The sequence below is a fragment of the Panthera tigris genome, chromosome A2 (assembly GCF_018350195.1).
Source record: "Panthera tigris isolate Pti1 chromosome A2, P.tigris_Pti1_mat1.1, whole genome shotgun sequence".
In the NCBI taxonomy this organism is placed as follows: domain Eukaryota; kingdom Metazoa; phylum Chordata; class Mammalia; order Carnivora; family Felidae; genus Panthera; species Panthera tigris.
This window is the reverse complement of record NC_056661.1, coordinates 22,237,475-22,256,856: the sequence shown is the minus strand read 5'-3', so window position 1 is coordinate 22,256,856 and position 19,382 is coordinate 22,237,475. Positions and strand designations below refer to the sequence as shown.

At 49.0% G+C, this 19,382-nt stretch overlaps 2 protein-coding genes across 6 annotated transcripts in view; one reads left to right on the top strand and one right to left on the bottom strand.

Moving 5' to 3' along the window:
- Positions 1-361: 361 nt before the first annotated feature.
- IL17RB (interleukin 17 receptor B) lies at positions 362-16,750 on the bottom strand. Of its 3 annotated transcripts, XM_042979171.1 has the most exons (12): positions 16,431-16,750; positions 15,350-15,423; positions 13,698-13,722; positions 12,815-12,955; positions 10,812-10,939; positions 10,234-10,360; positions 8,309-8,356; positions 6,778-6,920; positions 6,332-6,400; positions 5,188-5,287; positions 3,703-3,801; positions 362-2,548 (listed from the first exon to the last, which is right to left on the bottom strand). In XM_042979171.1, the coding sequence occupies exons 2-12, from the start codon at positions 15,350-15,352 to the stop codon at positions 2,001-2,003; spliced, it is 1,431 nt and encodes a 476-aa protein (XP_042835105.1). In that variant the 5' UTR covers positions 15,353-15,423; positions 16,431-16,750; the 3' UTR covers positions 362-2,000. The 3 variants fall into 3 exon arrangements, with proteins under 3 accessions (XP_042835105.1, XP_007082047.3, XP_042835104.1); XM_007081985.3 differs by lacking the exons at positions 15,350-15,423; positions 16,431-16,750 and adding an exon at positions 15,687-15,752; XM_042979170.1 differs by lacking the exon at positions 16,431-16,750 and having other exon boundaries at positions 15,350-15,738.
- CHDH (choline dehydrogenase) overlaps positions 15,889-19,382 on the top strand; it is a 39,760-nt gene continuing 36,266 nt past the window's right edge. For 2 of the 3 annotated variants that reach the window (XM_042979169.1, XM_042979167.1), the window contains exon 1: positions 16,216-16,232. The gene's annotated coding sequence lies outside the window, so the exon portion shown is untranslated. Of the gene's footprint in view, positions 16,233-19,382 lie in introns of all 3 variants that reach the window. The other variant, XM_042979168.1, reaches the window with a different exon arrangement.

Sequence of the window (19,382 nt, the reverse complement as noted above, 5' to 3'; positions counted from 1 at the left end):
CAATCTGAAGCAAAATCTCAGTACAGACAGCTAGTAGCACCAGTGGTGCAGGCCTTGGTGAAGCCTTCCTGGCCCCAGGAAGAGAAGGCATTGTCTGGAGATGGGAGTCAGTCAGCAAGCACAGCACTAGAGGCTCAGAGACCTGGGGGCCTGGCAGAGTGCCGGATCCCTGCCACCCCCTGCTGGGTACCTGTTCCCACCATCTGCTCATCCAGAACTGGAGATGGAGGGGGAGAGAGAGACAGAAGTAGGGATGGATAAGAAATGGAAGGAAGAGTGGAATATAGAAAAAGAGAATAAGGGTGGTTAGAAGTCTTAGGATGTGGAGAAATGCTGGTACCAGATCATTTGCATAAATGGAAGCATCTTACATACCTGCTCAGTAGGTCAGGAACAGGGAAGAGTCCACCAGTATAACAAAACAACTTTAACATGTTGGTACTATTGAAGATGTGTGCCTTCAATTTGAAAATTATGTGTTCTTTATTTTTTATTTTTTTTTTAACAAAATATACAATATTGATCTTAGTTATGTATCTGGGCTGTTTCAACACAATTTATTAGTGGCTACCTAATTCCAAAAGCAAAATGTTAGTTTTGTTCATAATCTTTTTTTTACATAATAACATATTGTTCTTATAACTGGTAGATGTTGATTCAGAGGAAGTTGGTTTCTGATCCAAGTTTAGACATAAGCCATGTCCGTCTTCTTTTACCAGCACTTTATTAAGCACCATGAAAACAGATCATGACAAGTGAGCTTAACCACATTAAACATATTGTCTCAGCCATTACTAAGTATCTGCTTGGGGAGCTGAACATGGTGAGTTTTCACTCTGTGCTTCCTTATTTTGGTTTTTATTTTATCCATAAGACATGTATTAGAAGGGGTGGCATGGCCCTTTAAGGATAGTTTTGACACTTCACGAATATATTTTAACAGTCATCCACCTGAAACTGAGCCACGTTCTAGAGCAGATACAGGATTGCATGTGTGAAAGACCAGCAATCTTAGAAAAATAGGCATAATATAAATATAAATAATATATATAGCCCCTTGGTAACCTCTGCTTTAAAAAGATGCTTTTAGAGAAAGAAGTTGGAAGACTTAAAATACCATACATTTCTATGTCATGGAGCTCTATGGTAATTTAAACCATTATAACTGATTTATAAAAGACTACTTCAAGAGGGCTAACTTTCTAAAGAGCAGGAACAATTTATGTTTTGAACATGAAAAGTTAACATAATAACCAAGAAACTGAACTCTTGACGTGACCTCTAATAGGTAACTTTGGGCAAAAGTTGATAGGAGGTCTGCAAGTAATGTATATTGGTGTCCATGTTAAAAGTCACCTGTACAAGAATCAGACAGGTCATGAATTAGTTCAGAGAGGTCCTATACAAGTGCCAGATAGTATGAGCAGTTACCTGTATGCTGTGTTATCTGGCCAGCAGAGATGAGTTCAGCTCGTTATTCCCTATTCTGTCTTTTTTTAATAGTTTTTGTATGTAATAGAGGGTTTTTCACCTATGAAGTTACTTGAGTGAATTAGCGAAGGTTTCTTAAATTTGATACTCATTAAGTTTAGAAGGTTACAGAAGTAAAGTTTTACCTAGAGTGCAGTGCATGGACTGTTCAAGACTGGATGTTTGGCTGGAAGATGCTTTATCACTGCATTATCAAAATGGTTATAATTTTGCATTATTACTCTCCTTGATTTTGATTTAGCTTTATAATTATAAATTTAGTTTCTGTCCTTTAGTTAATGCTACAGTAGTATTTATAACAGTTTTATTGGCATGAAAGTTTTGATTAAGCTAAGGCATATGTATTTAGTTATGAATCCTCCCTATATTCCTTTTGCTAAATAAAGCAGGTGTATGTAAAATCCTCCCTGCACGTAGTCCATACAGAAACTTTAGAATCCTGAGATGCTTTCCCCCTATAATGTGGAGGAGTAGGAAGGCTTCAGGGCTCCTCACTTCTCCTGGGTGGCCTACATGGAACAGGCTGTCAGCCTCTTTCCCGCTGACATGTGCTGCTCGACACGAAGAAGTTCTGTACAGAAAGCAGGAGCGTCCTTCATGAGGCGGTACTTGGGGCAGACACTGAGCGCACTGTACTCGTCTTTGGTATCTGCCTCTCTAAAATAGACCACCATGTATTTGCGAAGGGGAGTCTGGTTTCTCAGATCGCTGCAGAAGAGGTTAAAGGCAAGGGGGAACAGGTCTTGGGAGTTCTCATGGGGGCTGCCCTCACTCTTGTCACAGGTACTATCACACATGGTGTTGACGTCATTGGAAAGTAGGAAAACGATTTTATCCACTGCTTTCTTCTGAGTGGTAAGCCACTGCACTGGACCCATCTCCGCTATTTTCTTTTTCTGCCACTCTTCAAGAATAACCTCGCTTCTGCAGTGGTTTTGAAGAAATTCAGTGAAGTGACACACTGTGTGATGGAAGCATATTTCAGATGGGTAAACCACAAGAACCTTAATGGGGGCCAGGAGGGTGGCAGTAGGGAAGGAGGCCTTCTTGATCCTTTCTGTGGGGGGAAGAGAGCGTTTGTTAGCTAGGAATGGCACACAGCAGGCCGTCACTCTAATCTGAACCACCACTAGTAAATGAACCCCAGTGAGGGAATATTGGCTGAGCACCAGGGACGTTGTTTCTGCCAGCAAGGAAAATACCCCCGATGTTCCTTTTGAACATACCAGCTGAAACACACTGATGCTCAACACAACCTTAAAGATGCTCTAAATGATGTATTTTCAAGTCCCCATCACTAAGTCAGTCTTCTTAACCCATATCTTTTCAAATGAAGTCACAGAAACTGTTTAGGTTGGAAGTACTTTGTTTTAGGTGGGTGGTTCTAACCAGTATTACATAGTGTCCTATATAAACAGAGCTACCTGACCTGTGCCCTTCACATCACATTTTGAATTAAGTCAACTCAGTAATTGATCCATCTGATGCCTGCAAGTGGTAGTCTTTGTGTGGTTGTGTTAGGTTAACTGGTACCCCATTTCAGCTGGAACTTGACTGGAATTCTGTACGTGCTACAGAACAGAAACTACATATGAAAGTACTATAACTAATACAGGCCAGATCATATCCCCTGAATAGAAGTATTCCCAAGGTCAGGGTTCCACATGGCTTTCTTACTTAGGTTATGAGATTAATCTTGTTCTGTCCACAACATCACAAAGGACTCATACGGTAAAAGGAGAAGCAGTGGGCTTCCTTCTCGCTGTGTATCTGTATAAATACTCTGACTTCTGTATTTAAGTTCTTGATGTTTAAAGAGTTGGCAAGGACCCGGAGGTACACGAATTCAAGTGAGTATTGTTCTTATGCTATGGGACAACTTTTTAAAAAGTAGGAACAAGCTTGGAGTACCTGTTACAGGCAAAAATGCAATTCGCTATTTGCTGCCTTGTGCCCATTGTAGTGCTTGTAGGTGCCCCAATGGTAAAAATGAAACCGGTGGTAGCCACCGGATCAAGAGGTCCCCATCCCTGCTTTGCCTTGGTGGTTGTGACTAAGTCATCATTATCAGTATTTTTGGAGAGTTCTAGGGCATTACATCAGTGCTCTTGCCTTGATGCCAAAATGTAACTGCTTCTGGAAGAATCTTTTAAAAAATTCAGTGTTATTTCCTCATTCAGGTTTCTTTAAAGAACTAATCATAACACTTACTGTGCCTCCATATTACATAGATCCCAGCCGCCAGCAATGCTGTGGCCCCCAGCAGGGCTGGGAGGAGGAAAGGCCACCAGCCACCCATCATGCTTCTGCCTGGAGAAAACAAAGTTGATTTACTTTCAGCAAAACAAAGCCAAATTTATCTCCTATTTGTAAACAAGATTTTTACTCTATACTCTGTAGAAGTTTAGCTTTTTTTTTTTTTTTAACATTTATTTATTTTTGAGACAGAGACAGAGCATGAATGGGGGGAGGGTCAGAGAGAGAGGGAGACACAGAATCGGAAGCAGACTCCAGGCTCCGAGCTGTCAGCACAGAGCCCAACGCGGGGCTCGAACTCGTGAACCACGAGATCGTGACCTGAGCCGAAGTTGGACACTTAACCGACTGAGCCACCCAGGCACCCCAAAGTTTAGATTCCTATTAACACCAAGGGTCAGTAGATCTCTAGGGGGTCTGCAGATTGGTGCATTTTTCTGTAGAGTGTCCAGGCCATTTGTTAGATTCTCAAAAGGGATATGGGACCCAGGAGGTTAAGAAAGTTCTGCCAAAATCATTTTGGCTTCTTACTGCACTTACATACAGGCATTTTCACCCTGGTAACCAGAGTTTGCATTCAGGTTTTTTGTTCTTTGATGAATTGATGTTATTCTCAGTGTGATTACTTAATACATGGGACACACAGATGCCATTTTTCAAGGCTGTTTTGTTAGACTGACAAACACGGTGGGTAATGCCACCTCCCACAGGAATATCTGTCAGGTAAGCTCAGGAATCCATAGGCACTGTGCCCACACAGAAGTCAGGACTGTTAGGCACCTAGGTTGTCAGTTTGTTGGGCTGAGTTTCTGAGAGTAACACTTTGCAACTTTTGACTCCAGCCCGGGCTAGTTCTGGGAACATTTGTCTGTCTGTAATAAGAGAACTACCATCTCTAAATCCAGAAGGACATTTTCCCCAAATATGCTGCTCTCAGGCATCAGTGAGGTGTGTCTTTGGGGGTCAATATTGCTAATTTGTGGCTGAGTGATCATATCAAATTACAGTAACAGGCCAGGCCACTGAGGCTGGTAAGAAAATCACAGTGCGGTGAAATGCACATTCCCTCATGGACTCAGTCCTTTAGCGCCACTGACTTTTCAGCAGGTCCTTGTAGCACAATGAACATCCATTCTGCACTGTTTATTTTTCCCCCTTCTTGTGTGCATCCTGTTTCATAAAGGATCTCGTGGTGGATTTGCAAATGAAGCCTCCATTCCCGATCAGCTGTCAGGGCCTCTGGCACGGCGGCGTGGACATCTTCCTCTGCACCCCAGCCCCCCACCGTGTACACAGCAGGGGCTCCTGCACCCTCCTGCAGGTGCATGCCCACCCTGGCCCTTATTGAATGGGGTAGTGCTGCTGGGCCTCTCAGGCCCTGAACCTCTCTGATCACCCTGCACCTCTCTGATCACCCTGCACAAATAGCTGGGCACTTACGACCATCCAGTGGGAAGGAGATGCCAGTCTGTGGGCAAAGCACAACTGTTCCTTTGCGTCGGATGCAGTCATTGCCACAAGTATGGAAATATGGAGTCAGCTGAGGGAAAAACAAGAGGCTTGGGAAGCTCGCATCATGCTTCAGAGCAGAAGCTCAGCATAATGCCTACTCCCACCAAAATGTCTCCCCCCTTTCTCTCCTGGTTTGAACCGCACCCCCACCCCAGCATTGTAATAGGGTGAAAAACAAAACAAAACATTTTTTGCCTTGGTCACACTTCCATAACAAAGCCCTAAAATCCAAACCAGCAACCTGAGACCAAACACCTGACTCCTAAATTGTGAATGTAAACTTTGTACATGTTGCTAACATGTTGGCTTCCTTATCTAAAAGGGTTAGGTCACAGCCTAATACATATACAAATATTTCCTCTAAAAAAAAAAAAAAAAAAAAAAAAAAACCCAGAGCAGTAGAGCTCCTATTGACAGATATATCCTCTGGGACTAGGAAAGTCTGGTTCCCTGGAAAAGGGGTGCAGTCACAATATGCAGACAGGTATCTGCTCCCTCTGGCATGCCTGAGTGCTACCTTTATGTTCCAGGGAATGAAAAACAAAAGCTCCTTATGCCTTGGGTGTGGCTGTGTCCCTCTATGACCCTCCATGTCCCCACCTCATAAACTCGGAGCTGAAAGAGACCGGAGAGCATCTGCCTGGGCCAGCTTCCTGTTTTCCAGCCGACTAGACTCACGCCGAGAGGACAGGAGCTGCCCTTCAAAGTTTATACACTGCTCGAAACCCAAACCTTCTGATTTTAAATGTTTTGTTGCTTCATTTTGCAGTTAAAACCAAAACTTGGGAAAATTAAATGGTACTCCTGTCTCGGAAGTTCTCTGAGGCTCTATGACTAAAACGGAAAGTCAATAGCCACTAATAAAAGCAAAAGGGATCATGGCCCGAAGGTTTGCTTCCACCTTTGCCTCCATAACGAATGAGGCAAGGGTTCCCCACTTGTTGCTTAGTGCAGGCAGCTGGCAGAAGCGAACCGGGGGCAGGAGCTCATCAGCGCCCGTGACCGGTGGCCTGTGCAGCAGCAGCCAGTCCCCCAGCGCCCCTGCCCTCGAGGACGGCTCGGTGAGCCTTACCTGGACCATAGCACCTTCACTCTCCCCAGTCACCGGGATCACCACAGAAGTTCGCGTTGGGGGTTTGTTCTGGGGCAGAGTGAATGAGACAGAATGGAGAATCATGAGCCAGGGGAGGGAGAACCAAGATTGCCAGTGAAAAGACTGCTCTTCCCAAACTGACTCAACTCCTCAGACTCTGCGTGAATAAGGATTCATTTCCTACTTTGGATATGTCTACCTCTGGTTGGTTTTAGATTCCCAGGGACAGTTGGAGGGATGTTCCCAGGGACTTGTGTTCATTTGTTAAATGAGTCAAAACAGCCCCGTACACCTGGATCAGGGACCCACCCGCCTATGCCGTTACAATGGAGAGCCTGTCCAGAGAATCCTAGGGGACCTGCATTTTCCTCGTCAGCAAGGTGAGCAAGGCTGGGGTGGTGTTAGGAAACGAAGGGAAGAGGTACCTCCAGCACGTTAGAAAACCCGATTACGATGCGATTTTGGATGAGAGCCATGTATTTGTTTCCAAGGGGGCTGGTTGTAAAATTCACTTCCACCACCGTCTTGTTCTTCTTACAGGCAGTGACGTTGGGATCCCACAGACTTCCTGAGTCCAGAGAGAATCACATGGACGGTGTTGCAAACTGCCCCCCATTTAAGTCTCCCAAAGGGCTTGGCCAAAACAAATCTAAGTTCTCTGGCATGCGTGCATCCAAGGGCTCTCTGCACAGTGTACCTTTTACTAGTCCTTGCTCCCAGCATCGCAAAGTACCTGCTACCCAAGAAAGTTTAGGGGCCCCATATCACCACTTTGCTGAGATAGCTTCCCTGGGCTGGGGGCGGGGGGTGGTGTGGGAGGCACAGATGGGGTTCTACTACCCCCTTCAATTCTCAACATCCATTTTGAGTTAAGGGTTGAGGTCAGCATTTTTTCCTTTCCAGGATGGGGAGGAGGAGCCCCAGGCCAGAAGATATGTTTAAGGTTATAGAGCGAGTGGATACCCCCTGACAGGCCTACTCAGTGAGACAAAGTCAGTTGTTTGATTTTTGGGACTTGCAAATCAGTACCAGGTTAATTTCCAGGAACAGGAGACATGGGAGTGTGTGGTGTTTTCCCCACGGGGGAGAGCATGCAGGCCCTAGCTCAGAACCGTCTTTGGCGGGGGGGGGGGGGGGGGGGTGGTCTAGGACTGATGGAAGGCCCTCAGAGCTCCCCACACCCACTGTGCCCTCCACAGTCCAGATCTCTTTTGGCAGGAGGCAAGAAAGGAAGCATAAAGCTCCAAGTCTGCCTTCCACGAAGGAGTCTGTGTACAGTTCAGTCTGATGGGGTGCACAGGGATGCCTGCTGGGTTGGGGGTGCCTAAAAGATGGGGATTAGTTCCCTCGTGCCACTAGCCTCATTAGCATCATAAGACTGTATTACCCAGAAATTTACAAGCACCCTTGTAAAATCCTTGGAAATCGGACACTTAGGACTGATTATCCTCAAGATACTTATTTCAAAACTCCAAGGGTAGAGGCAGGTTCTAATAGTTTAGCCTGTGAGAGGTGAACTCCAGTGAAGACACAAGTTGAGAATATGCTTTGAGGTCATTACTTTAGCTCACACTCCCACCTCGAATGTTTGCTAATCCAAATGGAAGGTTCATTGGGCCCCCAGGGCCAGAGGTCAGTGGAAGGACTTACAGATTCTCCTCCAGTCAGGAAGGGCCTCCAATCAGCACCACTTTAAGTGCAGTTTGTACAGCGGGTGTTTTTCTGTGACTGTTGGCTCACTACCTAAACCTACTCAGAATGGGTCCTTCTCTGGACAGGCTGCTTGACTGAGTCGGTACAGTGCTGGCCAGGAGTGCTGGCCAGGGATCAGCCCTCTCCGTGCAACTTGGACACAGAACTCCCCTGCTCTGGGCCTCAGTTTCTTCATGGAAGATGGATTGGGTTGTGCTGGCTCCAGGTTCCTCTAATGACAAAAGCAAACATGTATTTACTTACCTGCCTTGATGCACTTTTTTTGGTATTTCATTATGTGGTCTAGGCAGCCTGGAGATTTGAATGGAAGTTTTTACGTTAGAAAAAGGGATCTCTGCTTCACTCCCTCGCCAGCAAGCACACATGCACACATGCTTACCACAGTTGTAACAAACTGCTAGAATACTCAAGATGTGAGGTAAGATAGCAAATTTAAATGGGACGCTAACATTTGGCATTTGGTGGTTAAACAGAAGACTACCCACGACGTGATAACCAGAGTCTAATTTAAATACAAACTTTATCAGAATAGTATCTATGATCCCCGGGAGAAGACTTGAACCTTTGAAAATGTTTGATAATATATGTAAATACTGCCTCTTCCAGGAAGTGGAACTCAATCCACCCCACACCCCTACCCCAGAATAGGGGGACATTTAGTCATTTGCTTTTTTAAAAAAGTCATAGTAGAGAAATGGAAAATCAGTAGATTTACAAGGGAGATGCCTGGCAGGTACCACTTAACCAAGTGACGATGGTGAACATGACCAGTGACGTGGTGTGTATGTCACCCACCCCTGATAGGAAGCGAGGACAAGGACACTCGACCTCTGCACTGTCTCTCCAAAAACTCACACCCCCAATCTAATCAGGAGACAAATATCAGACAAACCCAGACTAGGGGACATTCTGCAGGATGCCTGGCTGGCACCCTAGATTGTCAAGGTCCTGAAGAACAAAGGAAGACTCAAACCTGTTACCAGAGGAGACCGAGGGACACGAGGACTAAATGGGACTCGCACAGAAAGAGGGCATTCATGGAAAAGCAGGTGACATCCAAATAAAGTCTGGAGTTTAGTTAATAGGGATGTACCCATGTTGGTTTCTTAGCTTTGATAAATGTACCACGGTGACATCAAAGGTGAATGAATAATCGGGGAAACTGTGTGAGAGCTATATGGGGATCCTTTGGACATCCACACAGTTCTTTGTATTATCTTTGCAACTTTTCTGTAAAGCTAAAATTACTCCAAAATAAGACATTTATGTTTTTTAAAATGGGTTTTGGTCGCATCAAGAAAGCTGGAAACTACTATGTAGTAAGTTGTGGGGCAAAAAGAACACCCTGGACCACACTCTCAAAGAACAGCAAGGAATCAGAAATTACCCCATTTGGCTTGGACACCTTGCCAGAGGCAGCGGACAGGAGTGGAGTACAGAACAGGTGACCCATCCCAGGTGAGGGTGGCATGGGAACCGCTGTAGCCGGGCACCATGCTGGCCCCTCTACACATGACACACGATCCTGTCTCATCCTCGCGGCAGCCCCGTGTGTGACCCTGAAGGTGTGATACTGGAGGGCTGGTTGTGTGCTGTAGCATAGGGGAAATAACCCAGCGCTCAACCCAGTGCCACCTGCATTTCACTGACAGCCCCGGGGGCCGACTGGGGTCCATGTGTCCTCAGAGACCCAGCCACTCCTCAAACACCACAGCCAGTGAGGAAGCCAGCCGACACTGGAGCCCACATTGTACCCACAACATTCTGCATTAGTGGCAGATGGTTAAAGTCACTGATCAAGAAGGCCCAGGGTTGGGACGTCAGCTTCATTCTTCCTGTGTGTGTAACCCAGGGCAAGTCACTTAAGCTCTCAATGTCTTCACCTATCCAACAACCTCAGGGCTGTTGGAAGCTTTGGTGACAGGATGCACGTCAGGTGCTCAGCTGGTGCCTGACACACAGGAACAGGCTTTCCCTACTTTTTATCTGACTTCCTCCTCTCCCCCACTCTGTGAGTGAGGCATAGTCACTACTGTGTCTCACGAGGAAACCAGACTCGGCAAAGCCAAATGCCTTGTCGAGGCACCCCAGCCTCTCTGTGCCAAACCACACACCAGACAGCAAGCATCCCCGCAAGACAGAGGATGACAGAGGAGTGAGGGAGTTACCTGGTGAGGTGAAATTCACAGACATGGAGGGGCTGTCTTCATTCATATTTGCATTGGGGATATTGTGGGCCCCAATGAAGTAGACTGTGTTCAGCTCCACAGGAAAACCTACGTAGGAAAACGTCCACTGCAAGGCAAAGCAAAGAACCCCTGAATTCCCAAAGCACTGCAACGCAGAGATGTAGTGCCTTTGTGTGCTGCCCTTTCCATTTATAATTGCATTCCTTTACCTACTGCTGAAACTTCTGTCTCCAGCTGATGTCTACTACGGGAACAGAGCTCACACCATTTGCCAGTGTAAGTCACAGAATCAGAGAAGTGTAAATTTTAGAGCCAGGATATAATTTAAGTTCAGCTCCCCTCGCTTTGCGGATGGGGAAACTGAGGCCCAGAGATGCTGACTTGCCCACGGCACACAGCCCAGATGTGGCCAAAAATAGGATTTGAACCCAGGCATCCTACTCCAGGCTCCAAGCTGTGGCCGCTCAGCAGCCTGTGTGTACTGCACGTCACGTCTGCCCCCCAAGCAAAGGGGCGAGCTTTAACGACAATTAGCCGAAGTGCCTCAGCGCGCTCACTCTGCCGCCAGAGGGTCTGGTCTGAGTCTGGAAGGCTTCTGTGTAATTGCACCTCACGCAGCTGTAGGACTGGAGGTTACTCTTGCCTGTCACGCAGATCTTGGTGGCCTTCAACAAGCGGATGCTGGCTGTAGAGACAGGCAAGAAGGCAGCTGTTTATTTAGCACCTACCATGCGGCCAGCTTGATGCTGGAGGGTTTACATGTCTTATCCCAGTTCATATTCACAACAGTCCTGTAAGGTAGGCACCTTTGCTGTCCTCTGTTTACAGATAGGGTGAGTGAGGCTTGGGGGATTTCAGGGAGCACTGCCTAAGCTTACAAAGCTCATCAGTGGCAGATATGGATTTAACTCCAAAACCCAAGCTCTTTCCTCCTCACCGGTAACCCTCAATTTCACAGGATCCTGCAAAGGGGACTCTGGCTCTGCACTACCGTGGGTGTCTTTTAAGAGGAACAGGCCCCTCAGAGTGTCATCACCAAACCATGCTGTTCTGACTGCCCCTCCCTCCCCCTATTCCCTGCCTGGAAGGCTGACCACTCCTTCAAGGCCAAGCTCTCCTGTAATAACAGCTAACAAATGCAAATGCTCACTCTGTACTCGGTGTAGGGCCACTGCCTCACTGCACCACCTAGTTACAGTGCTCCCTGAGGACTCTCGCCAACTCCCCACTGCCTCCACCCTATTCAGATGGAGCACAGCTCCTTCTGGGACCCCCTGACACTGAGCCTGTGCCCCTCTGCTTGCCTCCCCCCGTCCTCTGAGAGCCCTACTGGGTGGGAACTGTGGCCGCCTCACCTCTCTGTGCCTGGCACTCCTGAATTCCTGACTTGATGGAATTGAACTGAATTGAGTGGGTGGAAAGCAGAGACATGGACTTTAGGCCCCCAGGATTGGTTCATTGGAAGAACTTGCAAGCTGCCTTGGGGGAAATGCCAGGACTTTCATGGTGCCATTTGGGAAACAGAAATGTACCTGAGCCAGCACTTTTCCTAAACTTGGTGGTCGTTGGGGGCTGGGGCAGGAGGGGGGGGGGAGGGAAATCATCTCTGCACTTACTCTGTTTTCTTCCACAAGATATAACAAACCAAAGAGTACACAGATCGTAAGTAGACCACATGATGGGTTGTCACACTCACGTGGCCAGTACCCAGGCTGAGAAACACACCAGGAATGCCCTTCGTGCTGTCAGTTGCTCCCTACCCAAGAAGAACCACTACTGTGGCTTCCAACCACTTAGTCTTGCATTCAGATGTGGATGTGGACTCTGGAATCTGGTGTCTTATGTTTGTGAGATTCATTCATCCATACTGTGTTTAGTGACAGATCATCATACTCATTGCTGCATCGGGTTGGTTCTGATTCCGATTCTACTGTCAGGCATTTGATGCATTCCATTTTTTGGCCGTTATGAATAATGCTACCAAGAATAATCTAGTACAGTAGCACCCCACCCCCTTACTCATAGGGGATATGTTCCAAGACCCCCAGTGGATGCCTAAAACTGTGGAGAGTACTGAACCCTATCTACATTTTTTTTTCCTATACACACATACCTATGATAAAGTTTAATTTATAAATCAGGCACAGCAAGAGATTAACAATAGTTGAAAATAAAATAGAACAATTATAACAACAGACTGTAATAAAAGTTATGTGAATGTGATCTCTATCTGAAAATATTGTGCTGTGCTCATCCATCTTCTATGTGATGAAGTGAAGTGAGGTGAATGTGGTTGGTGCTGACATAGCATTAAGCTACTATGGACCTTCTGAAGATACGTCAGAAGGAGGACCGTCTGCTTCCAGCCTCTGGTTGACCGTGAGTAACTGAAACCATGGAAAGTAAAACCGCAGATAAGGGGGGACCACAGTATGTGGCTTTTGGTGCCCTTATGTATTTACAGTATTCTGTTTGGTTCCTGCCAGCGGTGGAATTAATGGGTCACACAATCTGCACTTTTCTGCTTTAGTAGATACTTTATTGCTTGATGCAGACTTACCATCTGCCCGGAGTACCCAGCTCACATTCATCAAAATTGAATAGTCCTCCATTCCAACTCTGCTTCTAACAGGTTCCACTCGGAGGTCCCTCAAGTCTCCTGGGGTCAGAGTGTGTTGGACCATCCACTCTGGAGACGGTCCTGGGAAGAGGCAAAACTGCCTAAGACGCTTTCCTCCCTGGCCCTACCCAACGCCATCTCCTCTGAGTGGCCCACCCCGATCCATCCTTCGCTCCCTATTCATCTCTTCTTCCTGCTAAGGCAGCACACGTCTCTTAGTGCTGGCTGATTTATGGCCAAGGAGATTGGTAACCTTCCGGCCCCACTCCACAGGGCACTTGGGACCACCCCATGCGCCTGTGCACTTAAGGATGTATTTAGCAAATCTGACATGCTTGTCCCTCATGTATCAGCCTGGACTCCAGCCAGCTGGCCCACACAACTCCCACTTCCTAATCCTGGTGGCCCCAACCCTCCTCCAGCTCACCTTTTTCCATCCACAATTCTTGGGCGGGAGCCCACCCATTCTTCAAAGGCTACCATCTCAAACACTCCTCCTTCTCTAAGACAGCTGCTTCCTGTTCTCCACTGTAAGTGACCTCCTTATCACAGCACTTGATCTCCCAGAGCGGCAGGCTTCACTTTCCACCATGAACGGGGGTTCCGGCCCTGCCTGTGCCCCTCTTACTGGCCAGGAAGCCAGCCCACCTGAAACACTGGGAGCTCTGCCTTGCTGGGTAGAGGCTTCATCCACGTTGGCTAACAAAGCAATGTTTCACCTTCTCCCTGGTCTCCAATGACCCACTGCCTGGATTTGGGCCCTCTAAAAGTCCACTGTTCTGTCAGTATAAAGCCCCAAATACCCATTCCCTAGCACACCTACCAGGTTCAGAGCCACACTGAATGGTCTGCAAGAGAGAAAGAAACAAAGTATTGTGTTGAATGTCAGCAAACCATAAGCCTTCATTTGCCAAATTAGACAAAACACCATATTTTTCTTAAAATGTGTATACAAGTGGCAAACTTTCAGAGAAAAGTTGGGCTGGTTCCACTTCAATTTAGGGGAGACTAAGCTGGCCCATCGTAGGCTACGATATACCTTAGATTAGCTATCAATATACTTAGATCCTCAAGCCTGCTCATCACCACACTTAAAAACTAGAGTTGGGTCTCCACTCCTCTCTGCGTCTCACCCCCTTTCCCTGCTATAAGCAGGGGTGATCTGGACCATCATGAAGACCCCTTCCCACTCTAATGTTCAAGTGTAGATTTTGAGGACCATCCAGAGAACCTATTGATTCTCTCCAGGTTAAGGACTAGCTGTGCCAAGAAGATAAATGGAAGAAAGTTGCAATCCAAGGTGCTGTCCCAGTGTCTTTAAAATATTCCTCCTCTGATACAAAAGGACTCACCTGAGCTAGCTATTCAGAAAATCAAAAAGCAGTTGTGATTTCATCATGTTATCTTTTGAAAAGAGTTTTTAAAAACTCTTGATCATTAGTGCCCAAAAAGGCCAGTACTAAATCCTTTAGGGTTAATGGCTCATGTCATTTTAAGAAACAAATAATCAGTACTTTTGTTTTGGAAGAAAATACTGGATCTAAAATATTTAACTTTCAGGCAGCAGCAAGTTCCAGTGATAAGACCCTATACAATAAAAGTCGACCAGCTCTGGAGTCTGATCCCTCTCAGCCTGTACATTTCCAAACATCTTGTAAGACAGAAGGTAAGACTTTTGATGGTTTGAGTAATATGGGTTTGGGTGAAATTGTTAGTCCCTCATCTTTGTCTTTTTAAAGCTGAACTGCAAGTAATATCAGACATTTTTTTAAACAAATAAGACACCATAGTGGGAGCTGAGTTCTTGTCAAAGGGCTGGTGAGACAAATTTTAGGAAGAAGCAAAGCAACAAGGAGAGTAGCTGGAGGCACCAGGGCACATGACCGGGGTTCATCTTTCCATAATCATGAACAGGTAACCACCATGTTTTATGCTCTATGCTAAGAGAGCAGGGATATAGTTTCAAATGCTGTTTCACAAGATTTTTCTTCACTAGTGACCCAAAAGATTCCCTCAATCCTTCGAGGCACTGGGGAGAAAAGGAAACCAACCAGAGTTCAACAGATTACTAGCTCCGGGTCATGGTACCCTAGCACAGCATCAATCAACATGGCAAAAAAGGGCAAGCAGTAATGGAGAAGCAGCGTTTTTGTTTTGTTTTGTTTTTTAACGTTTATTTATTTATTTTTGAGAGAGAGAGAGAGAGAGAATATTCTCTATAAGTATGGGAGGGGCAGAGAGAGAGAGAAAGAGAGAGAGACAGACTGACAGAATCTGAAGCAGGCTCCAGGCTCTGAGCTAGCATCACAGAGCAGGACGCGGAGCTCGAACCCACGAATCCCGAGACCATGACCTGAGCCGAAGCCGGATGCTTCACCGACTGAGCCACCCAGGCGCCCCGAGAAGCAGTTTTTGTACCCAACAGTGGGCAGACCTCGATTGCAAGCGTAACAATTAACAATATTGAGTGCCTACCATGTGCCAGGCTCTTTGCTGCTGCCTTGCAAGCCCTGTCGCTGTTCCTCACTAGACCCAAGTGAGTCTTCCTTCTACAGATGAAGACACCGAGCCTCAGTGAGCATAAATGACCGAATCCAGAACACCGGCTGGCATTTGAGCCCGGGTCCCTCTGATTCCGACGCCCCTGACTCGAGCCTGAAGCCCAGGACGGCGTGTCGGGCTGACCCAGAGGGCGCATGTGTGCCCCTTCCAGGCAGCCCTCGGATAACAAGCAAGAGATGGGGCGTCGGACGCCGTCAGGGTCGGGGCTCCAGGGAGGGAACGCGGGAAAGGGGCGCGGGCGGAGGCTTACCGGCTCCGTGGAAACCAATCCCCAGCACAGCGCGGCCAGACTCAGCAGCGCTAGCGACATCGCGGAACCCCCGTCAGCCCCCGGCCCGCCGCACTCTTATCTCGGCGCCCGGGGCCATCCCTCGGGGCCCCGCCTCCCGCAGCGCCGCCCCGGCCCCGCCGCCCGCGCCGAGGGCGGACCCCTCTCTGGGTGGCAACGTAGGAGCGCCGGGGCCCGCCTGCCGGGGCTCACGGGGGTGGGCCGCGTCCCAGAGCCTCGGGGCGCCTGGTGGGCAGAGCACCGGCGGTACCGGCGCGCTTCGGGCCCCGTGCACACGTGGGAGCAGTGAGCCAAGTGCAGGATTGCACACGCGCGCTCGGGCCAGCCCGCAGACCCGGTCCGAACCGCCCGCCCGTCGTTCCCCTCCAGGCCGCGGAGAGCGCGCGGTGCGCCGGAGCCGCCAGTTACAGGGTAGCGGGGCGAGGGCCCTGACGCCGCCGCCGCCGCTCCGCCGCAGCCGTCCCCCCCCCCCCCCCCCCGCTCCGTCCCGGGCCCCAGCTGCCGAGGGTGAGTAGCATGGGGCGCGTCCCGATCCACACGGCCCTGGCCGCAGACCGGAGCCCCGGGCGGCCTCGGGCCGGGAGTGGGTGAGTCGGGAGGACCCGGGCTGGACGCCAAGGCAGGAGCCCTTCCGCACCGGCGCCCCTTCCCCCCCCCCCCCCCCCCCCCCCCCGAGACAAAAGGGTGGGACGCGGGCAGCCGAACCTCGCTGACTTCTTCGCGGCAGCTAGTACTTCTGAGAAACTAAGTTGTGTGTTGTTAGAGTAATGGAAACCTGGTGTGTTTACTGCCAAACAAAACGAGGTCTGAAGTAACACTTGGGTCTCCGAAGGCGGAAGTGTTGGACGCTGTTAGGATTTCGCTGTTCGCAAGAATCACGCGCCGCCTTAAATGCAAATCCCCGGCCGGCCCTCAGACACTTGTTCTGACCCCTGGGCACCCACTGGGCTCTGCTTTTACAAGCCCTCTTTTGGTAATTCTGCCGCCTGCGGCTGGCTGGAACCATCCTTTGAGACACAGTGATTTGGGAACAGGTTAACAAAAATTACTTGGGCTAACAGTGGATCTCAGAGCTTAGATCTGGGCTGCTGCAGTCCCCTGTTTGCAAATGACCAAATTAGGTTGACCAACTCCAGGCCACTGAAACTTTCAGGCCATGTTAGTGGCCGTCCTACAGATGAAGAGATGAAGGCCTAGAGACGGCCCTGAAACTTATGGAGGGAATTGTCAGCTGGTGAGAGGTTGACTTTATCAAGCAGCTGGTTTTGCTGAGGTCCTACTATGTGCCAGGCCTGGCTCACTTGCCGGGTCCAGATTTCGGGCTACATGGACTGGAGCTCAGTCTCAAGGTCAGCTAGAGCTCTGGCATGCGTACATGTGGGGTCCAGGTGACGTTTCTAGAGGATTGGTCTGGTTCCTGACCCTGGAGAATTGACTGACGGGAGATTGTTGCCTCATCACTGCCTGGGGCTGGGTCACTCTGGGCCCCTTACTCAACCTCTCTGAGTTGCTTTGAGCTATGTGGTCCTTGAGACCTTTTACAGCTCTGATAGTTGTCTGTCTTCTCAGCAAACACCTGCAGGGTGCCAGTCCTGGGGTGCAAAGGTGAATGACACACAGGTACTGGCTCATGGGCGCTCTGTGGGGATGAATGTGGTGAGTGCATGTTCAAGGGCATGTGTGCCTGCCCTGCTGTGAAATTGCGGTTGGAGACAGGACCCTTGGCCTGGTGGAGATCGTGAACTTTGTCCCCGGGTGCCAAAGAACAACAGCCGAGGTTTAGGCAGTGGTCAGTTTAAGCTTTAGAAAGGCCACTTGGGTGACTGTGCAGGGCAATGGGGGGCCAGCCCCTCTGAGACCAGCAAGAAGGTGGCTGCTAACCAATATGCATTCCCCTCAATGAACAGGTGAGTCCCCGTTGTGGGCCAGGCGCCGAGCTATGCTGGCTTTACAGCTGTGTGTTGGGACCATGAGTGCGAGAGGTTTGGGGAGGAGCAGGGATGCGGAGCTGAGGCCTGGAGATAGGATTTGTGAGTAGGACATTTATAGGGGGTGAAAAAAACCCGGGATGAGGGAGCAGCCCAGGGGGATCAAATGGGGCAGAGAGGTCAGGGTACGTCACTCGCAGTCAGGGGTGGCTTTGACAAGAGGGGATGAAATGGACATGGGAGGAAATGCATTCAGAGATGGGAGTGGGGTGGGGGTGGTTTTAAGAAAAGGAGGGTCGAAGGTTCTTTCTCCAGGGGCAAGAGCTGATGAGTGAAGGGGGAGGTGAGTGTGGTGTGGACGTCACTGAGCATGTGGTAGCAGGGGTGGAAGGAGGGACCCTGAGCAGCGTGGGGTGAGGGCACAGTGCTGACAGCGCCCTGGCCCTCTGGGGCTCTGGGATGGTGATGATGCCCATGACCAGCTCTGTAGACAGGACTGCGGGATGGGCGTGGAGGGGAAGGACTTGTAGCCACCGCTGGTGTTCTCTGTAGGCAAGCAAGCTGTGCCTGCTTGGGGGGTGGATGGGGGGCGGGGGTCCATGCTGGCTCGGAAGGTCATTCCAAAAAGTGTTCTTCATGAGAGGTCCTTGTTGATAAGCATACAGCCTTCGAGGGGCCCGTTGGAAGGGACACCATTGGTTTGAATACCTAAGCCCAATAACATTGTGGCTTTATAAACTGGAGGCAGGGCCACTAAGTATCCAGCTGTCTTAGCTTCCTCTCTCTCTGTGACCTGTGGCATGTCACTGCCCTTCTCAAGGCCTCAGTTTCCTTTTTTGTAAAATGGGGCAGATGAGACTGTGAAGTGGCTCAGTGAGGTGACTTGAGCCTGTGAGGGAAGCAGCCTTTGGAGATACTTGGACATTCCCCCTTCAGTCCTGAATTCTGCCAGGTCTGGGTTTCTCAAAGGGCCACCACGCAGTGCACCTTCGCGGCCACAGTGCACCTTCGCGTCCACAGTGGCCTTGGCATCCTGGTATTTAGGAGGCACTGTTAAATGCTTGAATGAATCAATTATGCGCACCTTACCCCCATGGTGGTGCTTACACCTGCCTACCCAGGAGAGCTGCTTTGGGCTTCTTCCTCTTTCTCCTCTTCCTCCTCTGGTGGAGTGAAGGTCGGGACCTCTGCTGGAGCCCAGAAGTCCACCCTGTCTAGTCCCTGTGATACCTGACCCCAGACTCCCTGGAACAGGCTCTGTGCCACCACTGGCAGTTGAGACACCAGGGTTTGCCTGGATGCGCTACTCACCAGCTGCTGGACTTGGGCGAAGCTCTCATTGTGTTGGAGTCTCAGTTTCCCTATCTGTAACATGGGGCCAGCATCAGCTCTGCTGGTCTGGCAGGGCTATTGGGAGACTACAGAGAGAGAAAGAGAGTTGAAGGATTTCAAGGTGTCGTGTCAGTTTAGGGGCAGGAAAGTCAGGATGACAAAAAAATTAATGCCTCTCTGACCCAAATAAGGAAATTCCTTTGGATCCAAGTGCCTTGACACTCTCAGGTTCTGTATCCTTTATCAGGCCTTTGTTTCTCTGCCTGGTCCATCCCGGAGAGAACAAGGCCATCGAGGTTGTTGACATTTCCCCTGGGCCCTGCCTCCGCCCAGGTGGAATTTTCCACTTTGCTCCTTTTGCAAATATTAATCAAGGTCCCGGCCAGTAACAGTGGAC